The sequence below is a fragment of the Mus caroli genome, chromosome 8 (assembly GCF_900094665.2).
Source record: "Mus caroli chromosome 8, CAROLI_EIJ_v1.1, whole genome shotgun sequence".
Classification (NCBI taxonomy): domain Eukaryota; kingdom Metazoa; phylum Chordata; class Mammalia; order Rodentia; family Muridae; genus Mus; species Mus caroli.
The window spans coordinates 110,761,244-110,780,713 of record NC_034577.1 but is presented as its reverse complement, the minus strand read 5'-3'; the positions used below and the strand labels follow the sequence as shown (position 1 = coordinate 110,780,713).

The following is a 19,470-nucleotide window of genomic DNA, read 5'->3' as shown; positions in this document are numbered from 1 at the left end:
TCTGCCTCTGCCTCTGCCTCTGCCTCTGCCTCTGCCTCTGCCTCTGCCTCTGCCTCTGCCTCTGCCTCTGCCTCTGCCTCTGCCTCTGCCTCCTGAGTGCTGGGATTAAAGATGTGTGCCACCACAGCCGCCCAGCTAATTGGCTGACTTTAAAAGAACGTATCTTGGATTATCCAGGCAGGCACACAGGGTAAGCACAACCATCCTGGCTGGAAGAGAGCCAGAGATAGTATCACGAGGAAGATTCAAGTAGCTGTTGGTAGCTTAAAGATGAAGAGATGCATGTGCCACACGGTGCAAGAAGCTTCCAGGAGCTGGAAAAGGCAAAACAGTTGTTTCTCTTTCTCCAAAAGACCCTGCTCATACCGTAATTTTGGCCCAGTGGGTCTGTGTTGGACCTCTGACTGTAAAAAATTGTATTGTGTAAGATTTTTGCTAACTTGTCTCAATGGGGTGGGGGTGATGGGACAAGAGAGGGGAGGGGCTGACTCACTTGAAGATCCTCTGAGTACTGGGATCAGTAGGAGACTTGAGAGTCTGAGGCCCTGTCTCAAAATGAATAGTCTCCAGTGGTTTTGCATATGGGCACCCTTAAGCTAATTTTAAAAAAATATGTAGCCCCAATTATTAATCCCAAGGCTATTGGTGAGATCTCCTTTTAAAAATTGTGTTGTAATCATACTTTTAAATGGCTTTCACCTAAACTATAGAGATGCTGTGTTAGGTCATTGCATTTATGAAGAATGCGCCCTCAGATGACCTCATTGTCAGAGCCGGTTCCTCAGAGGCAAGCCAGTCTGCTAAGCCAGACTCCCGTCCCAGGAGGGGCAGCCTGACTTCATTTTTCAATTTGAATAAGTGTGCTGACAGGGGCCGGAGGGAAGTGCCTCATCTCATTCTCCCCTTTGCTGACTCGATGTTTAAGGAGTGGTGTTTAGGACACTTGGGGGTCATGCCAGACAGAAGCTCTGCCCTCATCCTTCAGATTCAGTGTCTAAGCTTGAGAGCTAAGTAAGCTGTGACCTAACCAATCTGCTTGTCACCGTGTCCATGACATGGAACAACAGAGCTGATGCAGCTTTTCTTTTCTTTTCTTTCCTTTTTTTCCCCTTTTTCTTTCTTCTTTTTCTCTTTCTTTCTTTCTTTCTTTCCTTTTCTTTTTTTTTTTTTTTTTTCTGGAGAAGGCTTTTGTAAAACTCTAACTGTTTGGGGTCTGGGGATTGCCACACAAACCATACTCACACCAACCTCAGTTAAGCATGAGTAGTTAAATAAATGCACTTCATAATAATGGGCATCCAGGACCACAAGAAGGAAAAACCTAATTGTGGCACCAGTCTGTCCTCAGGGCAGACTTTGCTTGTTTGTTTGTTTTTCGAGACAGGGTTTCTCTGAGTAGCCCCGGCTGTCCTGGAACTCACTCTGTAGACCAGGCTGGCCTCGAACTCAGAAATCCGCCTGCCTCTGCCTCCCAAGTGCTGGGATTAAAGGCGTGTGCCATCACTGCCGGGTGAGATAACAGAGCATGAGTATTATAATAGTGACTTTTTGGCTTACCAGTAGCATTCTTTGGTGTCAGCCACAAAAACCACCGTGAGCTCATACGTAGGTGCAGGAAGAGCTGCCCAGTGGTCAGCATGACTCAAGACATAACAGTTCATGTTGACCTTTGATCTGATGGGTCCTATGTACAGCTTTGTGGAATTTCTTAAGATCAGCAAACCTCATGTAGAACATGCAGAACATACAGAACAAAACAGGGTATGTGGTCAGCATGTCCTGGAGCCAAATCACTTTCTGTGTCAGTGACTGGCAGGCATGTTACAGCAACAATAGGAAATAGCTGGCAGGAGGGGCTAGAGAGATGGTTCAGCAGTTAAGAGCACTGATTGCACTTCTGAAGGTCCTGAGTTCAAATCCCAGCAACCACATGGTGGCTTACAACCATCTGTAATGAGATCTGATGGCCTCTTCGGTGGTGTCTGAAGACAGCTACAGCATACTTGCATATAATAAATAAATAAATCTTTGGGCTAGAGTGAGCAGGGGGTGGGGTGAGAAGAAAAAAAGTATCTGAAGTCGTCAGCTACAGTGTACTTACATATAATAAATAAATAAATAAATAAATAAATAAATAAATAAATAAACCTTTTTTTAAAAAAAGGAAGGAAGGAAGGAAGAACTGGCTGGCAGACATGGAACAAAATGGGGATGGGGGAGGCTCCACAGAATACCCACAGAAAACGGTCTGGACTCTTCATGCTGAACATGCCCTTGGGTTGTGGAATATGAGTTCTCTAGCCATGGCATGGCTATTGCCATCCTGAAGCGAGGCAGACTGTGATTTTGAAAGACCCACAATGTGAGGACTCCCCCACATTCAGACTCAGGAGAGGCGACACCCCAAATCACTCACGAGAAACGGACTTGATGTAAACCGCAAGAGGATTTTTATTCCAGGTGCGCTCTGGGGCCCACAGTTGTACACCATGCAGGGTTAGAGGGCCGTGGGCCCCAAGTAGCTGGGTAAGGGGATATTTAAAGAAAGAAACTACAACTCAAGGGGGTGGGGAGGGTGTTGTTGGAAAATACCAAAAATACCAGTTAAGAGTCACAAGGAAGCTGGGCGGGAGGCAGAGGCAGGCAGATTTCTGAGTTCGAGGCCAGCCTGGGCTACAGAGTGAGTTCTAGGACAGCCACGACTACACAGAGAAACCCTGTCTCGAAAAACCAAAAAAAAAAAAGAGTCACGAGGAAGTGGGAAGTCACAAGAAAAATACCTGATAATTGTGTGGTTATTTCTCAAGACAGTTTCTATGAGCCTCTAATAATTGCACATTTGCATAGCAGGTTCCATGAATGGTCAGGGTGACCTTCTTTTGAACAAACACTCTCTAAACCCAGGAAGCAGGTGGGTGAAGGAATGTCCTATCTGTTTTTGACTAGCATGCCTTGGAGCATTGAGTCACAAAGGTCACATTCTCAAGCCTGGGCCTAAAGGCCTAGTTTTTTTGTTTTTATGTTACACTTTTTCAATTTCACTTCCTAGATCAAGTCTGTGAAAGTTCCCGATGGAAGGAAGGCTTAGGGTCATCAGGCCCTCATAAAATTATAGCTGCTCCCTCCTTCTCTTACCCCACAGCACACAGCCCTGCCCAGCTTCGGATGGTTTCAGCAGATGCTGGAGTGTGTTGCAGACAGAGGGATAACTTAAGAGTGGTAGAACATGTATCTATTCTCCCATGCTGCAATGGGTTTTTGGGGGTGGTGTAGCTGTTTGGAGGATCACCCACCCTTCCATAAGAAACTCCAATGAAACCAGGCAGTGGTGGTGCACGCCTTTAATCCCAGCACTTGGGAAGCAGAGGTAGGCAGATTTCTGAGTTCTAGGCTAGCCTGGTCTACAGAGAAACCCTGGCTCAAAAAACAAAAAATAAAAAGCAAAAAACAAAAAACAAAAAACAAAAAAAGAAAGAAAGAAAGAAAGAAAGAAAGAAAGAAAGAAAGAAAGAAAGAAAGGAAAGAAAAGAAAAAAGAAACTCCAATGCACTCCTCTGTTCACTGAGCTGGATTTGAACAGGATCCTTTCTTTGAGTTTGCACTGCCTCCTTTACTGAGGTGAATAGGTACAAACAGTTGGGGGATGGGACACGATACCACGTGAGCAGCACTCAGACACCAGTCATCCACAAAGCCCTTCCTCTCCTCTGTCTCCTATCCTTTCTTAATGAAACTTGCTTTCTTTCAGGGGCCTCAAGCAGGGCATCTTCTGTCTCCTGGCATCCTCCTGTTAGGCACCTGTAGGGCAGCACTCCATGAGAGAAAACGCTAAGAAAGGGAAGATGGAAGGAGGCCATCTGACTCCCGACACCTTCCAAACACAAACTGTATAGCTGGAAACTGACAATCTGCAAATTGATTTTTTTTTTTTTTTGTACATAAACCAGGCTGGCCTTGAACTCAGAAATCTGCCTGCCTCTGCCTCCCAAGTGCTGGGATTAAAGGCTTGGGCCACCACTGCCCAGTTTGCAAATTGATTTAAAAACAAAAAACAAACAAACAAACCCAGGGCCCAATTTATTCAAATCTTGCCTTCAACTTGCTATGTAGCCAAAAAGGACCTTGAACCACTGGTTCTTCTGTCTCTTCTGCAGAGAGGAGAGCTGGGATTACAGATGTGAGCCACCACTGGTTTGTGTGGTGCTGGGAATGGGACTCAGGGCTTTGTGCATGCTAAGCCAACAGACACTATACCGCTGAGCTCCCTCCCCTGGCTCCTTGCAAACAGGACCTTTGTTCGTTTGTTTTTGTTTAGATACAAGGTTTCCTTGTGTAGCTCTGGCTGCCCCTGAACTCATTCTGTAGACCCGACTAGCCTCAAACTGGGAAATCCAGCTGCCTCTGTCTCCCAAGTATTGGGGCTAAAGGCTTGTACCACCACACCCGGCACAAATTGATCCTTTAAAGCAGTGTTTCATTTATGTGGGCTATGGGTCAGCAGTGTTACCCCTGACCCACTAAATTAGACACTCAGCCCAGCAAACGGTTTTTTTTGTTTTGTTTTGTTTTTGTGTTTTGAGTCAGAGTTCCTCTGTGTAACAGCCCTGGCTGTCCTGGAACTTGCTCTGTAAAACCAGGCTGGCCTCAAACTCACAGAGATCTGCCTGTTTCTGTGTCTCTTGAGGGTGGGATTAAAGATGTGTGTTACCACACCCAGCTGCTCAGCAAACTGCTTTAACATACCTCTAGGTAGCCCCTGATGTACCTTGATATCAAGATACAGGGATAACGGTGCCATTTCTGGCTAGACAGTGGTGCTAAAGCCATAAGCAGGGAAGTCCTGTATTACCCAGCAATGGGAAAGAGGTTGACTCAAACACAGCCCTCATCTCACATAGAAGGCAACTGACAGTCAGACGTGGGGGCGCACACCTTTAATCCCATTATCAGGAGGAAGAGGCAGGTAGATCTCTGAGTTTAAAACCAACTTGCTCTACAGAGCAAACTCCAGGACAACCAGGGCTACACATAGAAAAACCCTGTCTCAAAAAAAATCAATAAAATAATAATAATAATAATAAAGTTATGCATGAGCCAAATAGACACCAATGAGCATGCCCCCATATGATGGCTAGTTTTGGTGATCAACTGAATATTTGAAATTAACTGGGACCCAAACTGCTGGGCACACCTGTGAGGAAGTTTAAAAAAAAAGATTTATTTATTTATTTATTTATTTATTATATGCAAGTACACTGTAGCTGTCTTCAGAGGCACTAGGAGAGGGCATCAGACCCCTTTACAGATGGTTGTAAGCCACCATGTGGTTGCTGGAATTTGAACTCAGGACTTTGGGAAGAGCAGTCAGTGCTCTTAACGGCTGAGCCATCTCTCCAGCCCTGTGAGAGATTTTCTTAATCAGATTATTTGAAGGAGGAAGGGCCATCCTAAATCACCTTCTGGTGGCAGCCCAGATAAAAGAAGTGGAAAGAGAAACCATGATTTGTGCCTGCTGGACCTCACCCTCACCGGCAAAACCATTTATTTTATGGCATTGCTGAAGTTTTCCTTTCAGCATTCAAATCAGTTTCTTTAGGATTCCAACATAGACTGAAGGTCAGCAGCTCTCTAGGAATGGTCCAGGACTACAGCACCAGATCAGAACTGCTGAGACAACCAGCCTCGTGGATGGAACAGTACCAAATTCTCCTTGCCCTTTCTGTCATAAGACAGCTATTATTGGACTACGCAGGTCACAGCCTGTAAGCCAGTCTAATAAAATCTCTTTTCCATACTCATTCAATCAGTTCTGTTCCTTTAGAGATTCCAGCAACACAGATTTAGGTCTCCCTGAATAACTTGCTTCACCATGAAGACCGATTTATGAAGTTCTGATAATTACAGGACAAAGGAAAGTCAAACCGAAACAAGTCGTCAAACACATTGGCGGGAATGTCATGTAGGTAGGTTGCAGTGACACAGAAGATAGAATCATTGTCTCGATTCTATCTGAAGATATTCTTAGCCTCCAGGCGATGGAAAGCAAGTGGTCAGCAGAGCCACGCGTCCTAAGTTTCACGCGATAGTGACAGGACCAAGGCAACTTACAGGCAGCGCCCAGGACTCGCTGCATGCGAGCGAGTTTGAACAGATCCCCCAAAACTCGCAGGTGCACACACAAGGAATATTAGCTTGAGAACGACAAGCTAATATTCCTTCCTGGCCCCGGTTAAAGCCACGTATGCACCCAGAGGTGTCTATGAAGCGGATTCTAGGACTTGTGGGTAATAAATACAGTGCGTGGCTCATCGGAGGTGCTCAGTAGGTCGTTGAGAGGATCAATTCAAACTTCTCAACACTTTTGTGAGATAGGATGGGAATTTCATAGCTTAGGCGCCACGACCATGCTTATTGGCCCTCAGCTCTGCAGGTGGCGCTGGAGGACTCAGTTAGATGATCTGGGGGCGGGACTTCCTGTTTCTCGGGCGAACTTCCGGCCTGATCCGGAAAACAGTTTAGTCTGCTCCAACAGTTGTGGGTGGCGGCGTTGAGGTTCGGAACTCCCGCTCATTTGCGGCCCCGGGATCAGGTGAGGCTGTTGCGGGATGCTGAGAGCACGTGGCAGGCCACGTGGCTATAGAGACCGGCCGACTACAGCTCTGAGGCTTGTCCTAGATGCTTGCCACGAGGGAGGGCGGTCCGGGAACACTTGTGGTTACTACACACCGGTTTTCAGTTCAGACTAAATTCAGCGCCTTCGCGCCTTGTCCAGCGGGTACTAGTGCTCAGCTAGTGCTCTTATTGCGGATGTTAGATTTAATTTTTACTAAAAATGAGGGCTGACTGACAGTTACTGCTTCTAGAGAGTTCCTGCATTTATTCAGCCCACGGGCATTTTTGGAGAAGCCTGTGTTTGGCAGTGGGGAAGCAGGAATAGTACGCAGCCCATGTCCACAGAGGGGTGGAAGAAAGTCAGCATGCTACTGTCATGCGCAACACGTTGATGAACGCTCAGCCCACATCAGCATCACTTGGTCCTCCACACTCTCCCCTTTGTATATTCTGTGGTTGCTTATCTTTGGCACTTTACCTGCCTCGAGGCCTTTTGCGATCACTTTCTCCCCGGCCCCTCTTCCAAGGTGTGAGCAGAGATATCTCTCTGGCTGCCCTCAAGAAAGTGAGCAGTCCCTTGGACAGCCCTGCTGACGCGCCGGCATTAGGCATAGTCTGGTCTTTATCTGCTACCTTGTAGTGGTCTCCCCTACTGTGTGCTGAGAACCCTGGTGCACTGTTGAGACTCCTAATGAAGGCGTGTGTAACATTAGATACATTCTCTCCAGGATGGACTTCCCTGGCACCCTGCACCCTTCATTGTTTAAGACCGGTCCACTTGGCATGACTGATGGCCCTGACCTGTCCTTCATGTGCAGCTGGAGAGATGCACTGACCCTGCCAGGGTCCCAGCCACAGAACTGCAAGGTGAGGATGGAAATAGGGCCCTTTCCTTGGTCTGCTCCTCCTCCTTGCTCACTTATTGGGAAAAGAGGTCTAGGCAGCTGCTACTTGAGCAGCGCACCAGCTGCCCTGCTGTCCAGACAGAGTCTCTCAACAGAGGCTGTGACTCCTCTCTCCTCGCTCCCTCTCCCTGGGTTCAGCAGGTGTTTATGTGTTGGGGTCCTTACAGGCCCAGGAGCCCAGCATGAGGAAGTCAGGCCACCCCACCTAAGGGACTTCCAGTTATGGTGAGAGACTACACCAACGGGCAGACCTTGTGTAGTGTGGACTTGGCTTGCTTGAATCAGTGGAATGCCAGGGGCAGGATTTCGCTAGCTGCCTTGTATTGAGTACATTGAGGAGAGCATGTCAAAGAGAGGGTGTTGGGGGAGGGGAGTTCTTGGTCCTTGGGACAAGGGTGCCCACTGAATGGCAGGACTCAGAGGAGATAGCTGAGGAAGTTGGAGCTCAATGGGTTGTGGGTAGGCAGTCATGACTTAGGCGCTTCCTTTGAAAGCTGCTGTGAATGAAGTTTAGAATTCAGTTCAGACTCTGGAGTCGGTTGCCTGGGTTCAAGTCCATGCCTGTTTGTTGCTTCTGTCACCTAGGGCAGCAGCCTCATGCTTCAGGGTTCCTCATTAGCGAAGTGACCACCTTTTCACATTTGTCCTGAGGACTGAGTTAGTTAATTGGCAGGGATTGCACACCTGTCATGTTATTGCTGCCCCGTTTCCCTAGGATCCGACCTTGTCCTTTGCCAAGAACCTCCTGTGGGAGCCATCAACGCCAGGACCCCTCCCCCTCCTGATGCCTCCTGATCCTGGTAAGAGTCTCCTTTTGGGCCCCCTCCAAGGACCTCAGCCATCACACGCACAAGGGGAATCTCAGACCTCCAGGGGTACCCTGTCCCCATTCCTTCTCAGGTTCTTCTCTGATCCTCTTCTCCCCTTAGAGCCCTGGGACCCCGGTGTGACGGCTCAGGACTTCCTTTTCCGGGGAGGTCACTGCTACCAGTACCAGTCTCAGGCTGTGCTGGATGTCACTGAGCAGGTAAGTAAGTGTCCCTGGGTGAGACTGGTTCTCACCGCTTGTGCTATGCTGACTCACACAGCTGTTCCCTACAGCTCAGCCGCTTCCTGTGGGACCATGGGGATATAGCCTTCGCACCCCTGGGGAAACTCATGCTGGAGAACTTCAGATTGGAGGGGAAACGGGTAAGGAGCCGCCACCGCCGGGTGGATGGTCAGCCGCCTCCCTGGTGAGACCCAAGGGTCCCAACCTGACAGGCCTTCCCTGCAGGGCTACTCGAAAAAGATGACTATAGTCAGCGCGAAGAAGCTGCTTCAGGACCTCGGCGGACACCAACCCTGGGGGCAAGTAGCCAATGAGAAAGCAGCCATGGATTGGCCTGCCGTGGGATGTGGAAGGACCTGGGACACTGACCAGGTTTTCGTCATAGTGGCTTTTCCAGCCCCACACACTCCTGAGCCATGAGTTTACAAAATCCCCAGCAGCATAAGGGAAAAGCAGATTGCTCATTTGTAAACCTTTGGCGTGGCTGTATCCAGGTGTTCGGAATGTTGATAGGGCTCTCATCTCATCCACTTCCATCCCTCTGTTTGACCTAACTCAAGCAGCAACAGGATGGCTACTTATTCCAAGGGAAGAGCCAGTTTCCGAACTACCACACATCCTACAGAAGACTATGGTTGCCCTGACTGGGAACATTTGTGAGGCACTTGCTAGGAGGCATCGAAATATTCAAGGTTTGGGGTCCAGGAACAGGGTAGGGTATATTCTAGGCAGCTAAGGAAGAGGTTCTCTGTGTGTCCTTCACTGTCCCAGTGTTATCCTCTGCTGCTCTGTCCCTAGGTGTCCCTGGGCTTTCCTCAGCCACCGGCTGCGTCGCTTCTCCATTGTTGGGGGTCCTGTCCTGAGCAGGTCAGTGTCATTACTCATGGGGAAGCTACTGCATGAAGAGCTGGCCATGCGCTGGGAGCAGTTGCTGATGGATGAGGCCTTTACCGGGGGCGCGTTGGCCTGGCTGCCCGGAAGGACAGCGCGGGCCGGACAGCTGGTCTACCCTAGTGGAGGTGCCTTGGACAAGCTGTGTATCCTTTCTCACTTGGTGGGGATGCTGACACCATCCACAGGGTGGGCCAGGAGAAGAGTGAGCCGGGGCAACCAGAATCTACCCCCAGTCCTTAATCAGGGGCTCAGATTTCCAGGAGGTCAGTATGACTTCAGGTGGCAACCCCCGGATCCTTGAGAACCCTGGGCAAGTCCAGCTGCGGGGACCTGTACGGCAGGTGGTGACCAGCACTGTCCAGGGAGAAAGTAAGATTTCTTCATTCCCTCCCCCCTCTTCCTTGTCCAACTAGCTACCATCACCCTCCTACACACACACACCGCAAGCCTGACCTCCCTGTCCCCCCCAGCGCTTCTGGCCGTCCGCTCTGACTACCACTGTGCTACGTGGAAGATTGATAAGCAGGGGCCACCAGCACCCCTGCAGGTGCTGCAGGTGGAGAAGGGGGCCACTGGTATTAGCCTCAGGTAAAGGATGTGGGCTTCCCGGTGCGGACAAGGGTCTGGGAGAAGGGCTGAGTTCCTGGATGATAACGCAGCCCCCTGTGCTTTGTAGCCCTCACCTGTCAGGAGAGTTGGCCATCTGCAGCCGTTCTGGAGCTGTTTGTCTGTGGACCCCACAAGATGGGTAAACTACTCTTCCCAGAGCCTTCCATTCTAAAGCAGAACTGCGGCCTTCCGCTCCATGGCCCTGCTTCCGCTCCATGGCCCTGGGCTCCCTTCCCTCTAGCCCAGCCCCTCAACACCCTTGCGCCCCCAACCCCCACCTGGCCCACACTCATGGCCTGCCTTCCTCCTCAAGGCTGCAGACGATCTACAAGGACACCGAGACGCTTGCCTTCCGTGATCCGTCTCCCTGGCGCTGGGCAGACTTCACTGCCCACCCCCGGGTGCTGACTGTGGGGGACCGCACGGGTGTGAAGATGGTTGACATTCAGGTATCGGTTGAGAGGGTGAGGAGAAGCCTGAGACAGGAGGCCCATCTCCAGCCTGAAGACTCAGGCTGAGCTGGTTGTCCTTTGTCTAGGGCCCACCAGGCTGTGGGCTGCTGCTGTTCCGCGCTGGAGCAGAGGCTGCCTGCCAGAAAGGAGAGCGGGTGCTGCTTGCCCAGTACCTAGGGCAGCCGGGTCATAGCTCTCCATCTCTGCATCTCATCTGCACCCAGGTGAGCGGCAGCCTTCTTTCTCCTTGGGCTCTGTTCCAGGCTTCACCAGAGCTTCAGCCAGCAGGCCTGAGGCACAGTACTGGAACCCAGGAATGATGGGTCCCCGTGCACGTGGTCTCCCTAGAGGCAGGTGGACTGGGTCATCTGCAAACCTAGATCAGGAGCTGGGAGGAGGCAGAGGTTGACTCTGCCTCAGGACCCCAGTGTTGGTGCAAGTATCTACTGTTGGGAGTGTATGGATGGATGTCAGGGACTTCTGACAACCCAGCCCAGAAAATACATGTTGGGTAGGCCAAGTTGAGAGGGACTTGAAGACTGGTGGGGGTGCCATCTGTCCTCTGGGTGTTGGGCACCTCCTGCAGGCTGTGTGGCCTGGAGAGGGTTATTGGAAGGCTGGTACCAGGTATCCACTATTCTAACCTTTCTCTTCTTCAGTTCTCTATCTACCTGATGGATGAGCGCCTCCCCCTGGTGCCCATGCTTAAGTGGGACCATGGCCTGCCATCTGCTCCCCTGCTTGCCCGCCTGCTACCCCCAGCTAGCCCTGGCCATCCACGGCCCTTGCTACTGGGGGGCCAGGGTGGGCAGCTACAGCTGCTTCATATAACAGGTCAGCCAGGCAGGTGGGGGTAAGGGGGCCGGGTGGGGGCTCGTGGGGACATGCTAGTGCTGGGACTGGTGTGCCTAGCTCTCTGTCCTTTCTCCAGGAGAGGAAACTTCCATGCCGCGGCTGGCGGGGCCTCCTCAGTCTCTGCCCTCCATCACCGACTCCCTCTCTGCCTTTCCCCTGCTGGAACCTAAGAGGCAGCAGCAGCTGCAGGAACGTCTGGAGGCACCAGTCATAGGTACGCTGGGCAGAGGGGCTTGGGGCTGCAGTGGGAGGTGCTGCCAGGCTCTGCAACTCTCCTCCTTCCCTGTCTAGGTCTGGCCGCTGTCCCCCTCTGTGCCTCTGCCCCGGGGCTGTTGCTCTTTCAGCTCTCAGCAGCCGGGGATGTCTTCTACCAGCACCTACGCCTCCTGCAAGCCTCCAGTCCTAGAAAGCCACCAGAGCGAGCGACAGCACCCTCAGTGGACCAGGTGTCCACGCCCTCTTGGACCTCTCAGGCCAGTGCCCGTTGCAGCCGCTGGCTGGAGGACCTGATGGAGTTGTCCCCCAGTCGCCCACCGTGGGCCGCCCCAACCTTCTCCCACCGCCGTTTTCTGGGCCACATGGAGCGGCAGAAGAGCCAAGAGACCATGCCACAGAAACTCCGAGCAGCCATGGCCAAGGGCCAGCTCCTGCGGCCTGGGGACCTGGGTACACTCCCCAGGGCGGAGCCACCCCCTGCGCCTCAGTGCAGCCAGCAGGATGAGCTCACTGAGCGCTTGGCAGAAGCCTGGGAAGGCCAGGCGGCTGCCTGGTGGAGGAGACATCGAGGTGAGACCTCTGAGCCCCGGACCCAGTCCAAGCGGCCTAAGCGGCGGACTCAGCTGTCTAGCACCTTCTCCTCGTTCACAAGCTACCTGGACTCCTCAGATGCCAGCAGTGCCCCTCGTAGCCAAGACCTCTCTACCTCAGAGGCCTGTCCTCAGCCACCCAGGATTCCACCCTCCCAGGAGTTGACACAGGAGGTGTGGGGCCAAGGTGTGAAGCGTGAACGCAGACAGACCCTCCGGGATCACACCCACAAGCTGTCACTTCAGAGGGACACTCCAGGACCTGTGGCTACACCACCCTCCCAGGCCTCTAGCCTCCAGACCATGTCTTTCAGGCAGCAGACACCTGTCCTCTCTGGCTCCCAGCCTCCCCAGAAGAAGCTACGAATGGGCTTCTGAGTGGGGATAGCCATATCTGAGAACCTAGCCTTCATCCTGGAGCGCTGCACTGATCTTAGCCACTCCAGGGCAGAGCCTCCTCTGCCTCTGCCATGCAGAGAGCAGTGTGCCCGTGAAAACGTGAGCGGTGTAGAACTAGGCTGAAGCAATGGGGAACCAGGCCGCTTCGTGTATTTGATGGTAGGATATTCCCAAGAGCTGGCTGCAGAGGCTGCATCAGGATGGCTAATCCTGAGTCCCTGCAGTCCTGAGTCCCCCCAGTCTCCTGCCTTCTCCCACTGCCATTCTCTGGGCCACATGGAGCTGCAGAAAGAGCCAGGAGACCATGCCTCAGAAGCTCTGAGCAGCCACGACCAAGGGCCAGCTCCTGTAGCTTGGGGATCTGGTTACGTCTCCAGGGTAGAGCCACCCCTTGCACCTCAGTGCAGCAGGGTTGCTAGAAAGTAGCCTTAGCCTCCTGTCCTCGAAGATGCCCCAGCTCGTGTGCCTCCCTAGGTGGCCCAGTGTGGGTCAGCTGTTGGAGGTTGATTGTGCCACAGTCTACATCGGTTCAGTAGGCATTGACGCTTTGACTCTGGGACTGAATAAACCTGTTCACTGGCCATGAGCGGATGGTTATGTGGGTAGAGCAGATGGTGTCTGGTGTGAAAGCCCACTCACTCTACCTTGGGAACAGACACACAGTACAGTGCGGTGGGGTGGGGTTTCTCACCTCATCAGAAGAGAGGCAGCCCAATAACGTGCTGACTGTGTACGTCTTAAAGTGTTTATGTTCTTGTGGGGTCTGTAATCAGGGGATACCGACGTGTTGGGTACAAGGCACACTGGTGTAGCTTCACAGCACCTGCCTTGCAGGCTCAATAGCACAGTGATGCACGGGAGAGGGTGCCCTGCGTCCACTGCGCCACCGCTAGCCCAACAGTGTAGACTGCTTTGGGGTTCAGTCCAAGCCAAATTCAATATCTTCCAGGCCTACCCGGGTGCTGGGCTCCTTCGGGTGCACTGAAGACTGTGCTTCATCCTCTGCGCCATCTCCTGAAGAGTTGGGAGAGAACAAATCAGTACTGGGGGAAAGCTGTCCTTCCTGCTGGGCCAGCACAGACTCCTCCTATAAACACTTGAAGACCCACATGGCTGCCAGTCAGATTCTCCTCTGATGAGATCAGAAACCCCTCCTCACTATACTGTGAGTGTGTGTCCCCTTGTGCAAGAGGAGCACGGGGAGCATAAGCCACCCCAAAATCAAGTACCTCAAATGCACACCCAACCCGGGATACTCTTCTGTTTATGCTAACTGCCCAGACAGCAGCCTGTGCCTGCACACGGCACCAGTGCTTTTGTCACTCAGCCCTAGTGTCTGTGGTCCCCTCTTCCAGAGGGCCAGGTGACACACCACGGCCAGACCTAGGAATGGCAGAAATGCCCATCCGCTCGCTGAGGTTCAGCTAGCTGCACAGTCTCCAGTCCTCCCCAGTAGACTCTCACAGGGTGTTACCTAGCGGAGTGGCTGCAGGCAGCTGGCTGTCACTGTCTCCATCATCACTAGGCTGGGCAAGTGCAGGGTCACTTGCACAGGTTTGGGGCAGCAGTGGCTGGTTTGATGCTTCCTCTGCCAGCTCATCATCGAGCTCCTGGATGAGGGGGCGTGAGGCCGCCGCACCACAGTCTTGACCTTGGCTTTCTAAGTCCGTTGTTGCTGTTGGCTTACATATGTCTGCAAAAGGCACCGTGGCTGCCGTCGAGGCGTCCTTGGAGATGGCAAATATGTGTGAGAGGGCACCTGTGGTGCCTGTGGCAATGCCCTCAACCATGGGGAGGGACAACTCATCCAGGTCACTGTCGTCGCTCAAGCTGGAAATAGCCTGGATTCTCGGGATGTCTGTCTCCTGGTGAGAGAACGTGAACGGTGTATTCCCGTGGTCCCAATGCAGGAAAGCACAGGCAGGGTAGGGAGGCAGCTGGCTGCTTCAGGGCCTCGGGATGAATGCCTCAGCCAGCAGATTCTCTGTGCTGGGTCCTAGCCTCTGCCACACCCTAGAGCCCAGCAACTCTTCAGATCTTGTGATGACCTTGGTCCCTACAGAGGCGTGGCCAGTGTGCTTATTTGGGACTATGAAGCTCGCACTCACGAAAGGGTCCCCTCCAGAGCCTCTGGGGACAGGTATTGTTGCTTGCTGGTTCCTGGCTCTGCCTCGCCCGTGTGCTCCCGCCCTTCCATCTAGCTTTAGATGAGTTTAGGCCGTGTGCACGGGAGCACAGCGTAAGGCAGGATGCGCTCAGTTCATTTCATGCAGCCATCAGTAGAGCTTGCAGCAGAAAGCCCAAATCACTGAAATCAGCCCTTGGAGGGACCAGAGAGCAATGTCCTCAGAAGGGCAGTTCACTTTCAGGAGAGAGAGATGGCTTCTAAGGGAAAGGCACAGTGGTGCACTCCTCTAAGCCCAGTACTTGGGAGAGAGGAAGGTGAGGGCTGCCCCAGTTGAGGCCATTCTGGGCTTTAGGGAAGGGGATGCTGACCTTTATCTGGTCTTCCACAGACACGTCTGTGCCATCAACATCTTCCAAGTCAGGAAGGTCCTGAAAGAGTCAGTGACCACATACATTGTCATCCAGAGACACAGTGGAAGGAAGTATCAGCAGGAGACAAGGGAACTGTCACCAAGGCCCCTCAGCAGCTTCCACCCATGGCCCCCAGACCTCAGCATGCTCAAAACCACACTGGCACTTCAAGTGTGGGTCGTGGAAGAGGGTTTGCAGGCTAGGCACAGTAAGATTGTCACAGCTTCTTCACTCTGTTCTGTCACGGGGAACTCAAAAGTGCCTGTTACACACTAGGCTGGGCCTCATGTACCTCCTGAAACTCAAAAAGCCACACCACTATTTCCTAGCTGTGTGGTCTTGGGCAAACTGCTTAACCTCTCTGTTTCTCCCATTCCTACTCTGCAATATTGGGATGATAATCCTACCTATCTCAGAACCCTGACAATACCATGCCTCGAGCAAGTCAGTCTCAGACTCCACTACATCTTCACTGTGCCCTGGACAGCCAGTTCTCAATTCAAAGCTAAGGCTTTGAGCAGGCAGAGTGAGCCTCAGTTCACATGGGTTTGCTCCACTGAATTGCAGCTCTTGGGACAATGTGACAGTGTGTGCTTTCTCATGCCTAGCATGCAGGAAATTGTATTGTCATTAAATGGGAGGAGCTTTGGGGAGTGGTAACATAGCTCTAACCCAACATTTGCTGGAGGGACCCTGGACAATCACACCATGGTGAACCTACAGGAAGCAGAGTGGAGACCAGCCAATGAGGTGGCCAGAACCACCCACCAGACTGTGGGTATGAGGCCCAGCAGACTCCAAGGATACAGTGTGACCCTAGGGCTGGCCACAGGACTGTTCTACACTGTAATGTTCCTGGAGCCTCCAGTGTGACTTGTACAGCCCAGGTGAGGTAAATGGACCCCCAAGTCTGAGTCTCTTGTTGGCTGTGATAGACCTGCTCCCTGGGAGACTCCTGGTACAGTGAGGACCACAAAGGCATCACCCCCACCCTCGGCTGGAAGCCCCTGCTCACATCGATGAAAAGCCTCTCCTTGGTCTCCAAGGCAGTGGCCTCTGTGTCTTCAGTTCTGGCCCCATCAGTAGCTGCCACTGGAGATGTAGACTCTGATGAAGAGTGGTGAGAAGTTACTGGCACAGCACTGGTTTCAGACACAAAGGTTGGGGTGACAACCTAGTGGTTATGGTAGAAGGACTGACCTTCCAGGAGGGGAAAGGGGAAGGGAAAGGGAAAGACCAGAAGCTGGCCCTATTGTGACAGGAGGGGAGTCTAGAGACTGCAGAAACAGCCAATCCCAGAGTAGACAGCCTGACTGCCCAGCAGGACAAGGAACAAGCAGGACAAGTGCTGGTTCCAAAGAGCAGAGAGGGCAGCCCTGGTGGAGGCCTCACGGTGAGCCTGCACTGCCTGTGCACCAAGTATATGGCCACCTGCTCTCCGGGGTCAGGGCCTGTAACAGCTAACACAGCAAGGCTCCCTGAATGGGTGGAAGAGTTGTGAGCCCTCCTTGCCAAATTCCTAAGCCATGTCCCTGTGTGGTCTATCCACTCACACTGCAGGACATACAGAGGAATGGCTGAGCCAGGAAGTCCATCTTGCGACATTTCTATCAGAGATGGTGAGAGAGCCCCAAATGCTGAACCCAGGAGCCCTATACCTTTAAATACCAGCCAGAGAACATCCATGTGTGGAAAGCCACAGGACAAGCAAGACCCTTGCTGAACAGAAACATTGTCCCAGAAGCTCAAGACAGCAGGCTAAGGGCCTGACAGTTCACCTTCCCGGGCTCTGACCTACAGACAGCAAGCCTTCCCTAGCTGCATAAGCAACAACCACGGAAAGGTATGTGCCCAGACAGACATTCTGGCACAGAACCCTGTCAAACCCAGCATGCAGGGCAGGACACCAAAGCAGGTTTCTCTTGGCTGTGGCACTCCCCAGTACCCACCCCCACAACCTCTCTCTCCAGTTTTTTGTTTTGTTTTGTTTTGTTTTGTTTTGTTTTGTTTTTGAGACAGGGTTTCTCTGTATAACCCTGGCTGTCCTGGAACTCACTTTGTAGACCAGGCTGGCCTCGAACTCAGAAATCCGCCTGCCTCTGCCTCCTGAGTGCAGGGATTAAAGGCTGCGCCACCATGCCCGGCCTCTCTCCAGTTTTGATTTGTCTTGTTTTGAGACAGGGTTTCCTCTGTGTTGCCCTGGCTGACCTGTAACTCACTCTGTTAACCAGACTGGCCTTGAACTCAGAGATCTGCCTGCTTCTGCCTCCCTATGTAAGGCATGTGCCATCGCCATCACCACCGCCACTCCTACCTGGCTCCTGCCTCTCTTGCTGCACACACACCCAGGGATACCTGAGCTCCCTGCCTCACTCTGCTATAGACCACCCTTGCATGCCTCTCGCTGCATTCTGTCCTGTATGTATTTCCTAGCTCTCTTAAGCCTGGGATACCTGAATCCCCACACTAGAACCACTAACCCTAAGGTCCTGGGAGCAGCCAGAGGTACTCCTGCCCCAAGCCCACACATCCTGTAAAGGACTTGGATATCTGGGGTCTTGTTTTTGTTTTTGTTTTTTTGAAGATGTTGCAGAACAAAGACAGGTGGCTGTTCTTAGTTCAAATCTGTGGCGTTTAGCAGTGTGGACTCGAGACTGAACTAAGGTCCTGCCGTGTGGGTTGCTGAGGCTCTGCCCTGCCCAGCTCCCTTCACTTGCATGGCAATTCCTGCAACCCTGGCACCTAGTCCTTTACAGATCCCTTAGTGAGAACATAGCACTTCAGACTTCTAGCAGCAGGGCCTACTTTCTGGGCCAGACCTCACACACTGTTAGGTTGGGGCTCTGAATGTTGTGCCTATGGCCCTGTGCACACACAAGCCATCCCCAGCCAGCTCCTGTGTCATCCTGGGGAAGTCCTGGGTAACCTATCAGTAACTATACCCTCTAGTCATCTGAGAGGGAAGTCTACAGTAAAGGAGGTCTAGAGCAGACAGGCCTGGGGGCATGTCTCCTAGGGTCTGTCTGGATTCCTAATTGGTATAGGAGGATCCAGCCCACACTGCAAAGCACCACTCCCTGGGCAGGTGGCCCTGAGCTGTATAAGAAAGCTAGCTGAGCATGGGCCAGAGACTGAGCCAGCAAGCTTGGGCTGTATTTCCTGCTTGAGTTCCTGTCCTGACGTCCTCAGGGATGACTATGGCTTGGAAGTGTAAGCTGGGAAAACCCTTTCCCTCCCTATTTGATTTTGGTAAGAGTGTTTTATCACAGCAACAGAAAGCAAACTAGAACAGAGTCTCCTCCTGGGACCTGGGGCTCATGGATAAAGCCAGGTTGGCTGGCCAGACAGTTCCAGAGATCTACCTGTCTCCTTCATTTCAGCTCTACATTTTTAATGAGTCTACCATTTATAATGAAAGTGGCCTCCCTGGGCTGTGAGCAGGTCCTGAGTGCTTGTGAAAACATCACTGCTCCTATTGATTCAAAATTACCCCACTGGCTTAAGTCAAATAGTCTGCCATCAGCTTTCCCTGGCACTTATATAATTTCATCTGGTTTCAATGTGACGTGTTTCCAAAGGTGCACTCTTCTCCCTTGGAAATAAGATTTCCCAAGGACCTTGTCTTCTAGAAAGAGAACCCCAGCAGTGGAATCAGACTCTGAGCCATAGCTGTGTGCAGGGTCAGGGGCCATAGCTGTGCAGGGTCAGGGGCCATAGCTGTGCAGGGTCAGGGGCCATAGCTGTGCAGGGTCAGGGGCTGCCCTCTTTGGTCTCAACTGCCTTACCTTCTGGGGTGACCACCACAGGTGTCTGGTTGTGAGCCAGGATCCCAGACAGGTCTGGATTCTCCACTGCCCCATTTACCACCACCACATGCAGCTCCTTTTCTCCTCCTGGCGTCTCTGGAAACAGTTCATCTTTGGCTTCAAAGCTCTCCTCTACAAACAACTCCATCTTCTTCTGGGTTTCCCCCATGGGTTGCTTTTCCTCAGCCTCCGGGCTGGTGGGGATACTCTCTTCGCTGTCTGTCAGGGGTGTCTCCCCTAGAGAAGTAAAGTCCAAAGTTGAAGTTGGAGCTCTGCCTAAGGCTGGACTGGTAAAGGATGTGTGGTTACATTGTAGTCTTGCGGATAAAGGTCATTCTGAGTACGCCCCCAGGGTCACACAGGCTGACAGCTGCAGACTAGCCCTGGTCCCAGGAAGGATTCAGGAATTTTGTGAAAGGCTCTAATACTGCTCACTGCACGTGCGCGCGCGCACACACACACACACACACACACTCTGATCATAAAATTAAAAACTCATCCCATGAATTTCAGTTTGGGGTTAAGACAGAATTTTCAACACGT

General features: G+C 52.2%; 2 protein-coding genes across 2 annotated transcripts in view; one reads left to right on the top strand and one right to left on the bottom strand.

The window, feature by feature from the left end:
- The first annotated feature begins 6,483 nt into the window (after positions 1-6,483).
- Taf1c (TATA-box binding protein associated factor, RNA polymerase I subunit C) lies at positions 6,484-13,197 on the top strand. Its single transcript, XM_021169453.2, has 15 exons — positions 6,484-6,589; positions 7,341-7,479; positions 8,233-8,317; positions 8,447-8,544; positions 8,619-8,708; positions 8,794-8,867; positions 9,367-9,605; positions 9,715-9,831; positions 9,933-10,050; positions 10,139-10,210; positions 10,385-10,520; positions 10,610-10,747; positions 11,183-11,357; positions 11,455-11,592; positions 11,670-13,197. Exons 2-15 carry the CDS (start codon positions 7,342-7,344, stop codon positions 12,560-12,562), a joined length of 2,511 nt encoding a protein of 836 aa, XP_021025112.1. The 5' UTR covers positions 6,484-6,589; position 7,341; the 3' UTR covers positions 12,563-13,197.
- A 119-nt stretch (positions 13,198-13,316) lies between these two features.
- Dnaaf1 (dynein axonemal assembly factor 1) overlaps positions 13,317-19,470 on the bottom strand; it is a 26,304-nt gene continuing 20,150 nt past the window's right edge. The window contains exons 8-12 of the mRNA XM_021169451.1: positions 18,907-19,164; positions 16,137-16,228; positions 15,080-15,139; positions 14,058-14,448; positions 13,317-13,597 (exon numbers count right to left, since the gene is read on the bottom strand). Of these exons, the coding sequence (XP_021025110.1) occupies positions 13,503-13,597; positions 14,058-14,448; positions 15,080-15,139; positions 16,137-16,228; positions 18,907-19,164 (896 nt within the window). The 3' untranslated portion in view covers positions 13,317-13,502. The remainder of the gene's footprint in view (positions 13,598-14,057; positions 14,449-15,079; positions 15,140-16,136; positions 16,229-18,906; positions 19,165-19,470) is intronic.

What these genes read in the sequence shown, in the direction of transcription:
- Taf1c (XM_021169453.2), top strand. Translation starts at nt 7,342, where the DNA reads ATGGACTTCCCTGGCACCCTGCACCCTTCATTGTTTAAGACCGGTCCA. An exon ending in CCCAGCCACAGAACTGCAAG is followed by an intron (nt 7,480 to 8,232) that starts GTGAGGATGGAA and finishes CCGTTTCCCTAG; the next exon opens with GATCCGACCTTGTCCTTTGC. An exon ending in CAGCACTGTCCAGGGAGAAA is followed by an intron (nt 9,832 to 9,932) that starts GTAAGATTTCTT and finishes TGTCCCCCCCAG; the next exon opens with CGCTTCTGGCCGTCCGCTCT.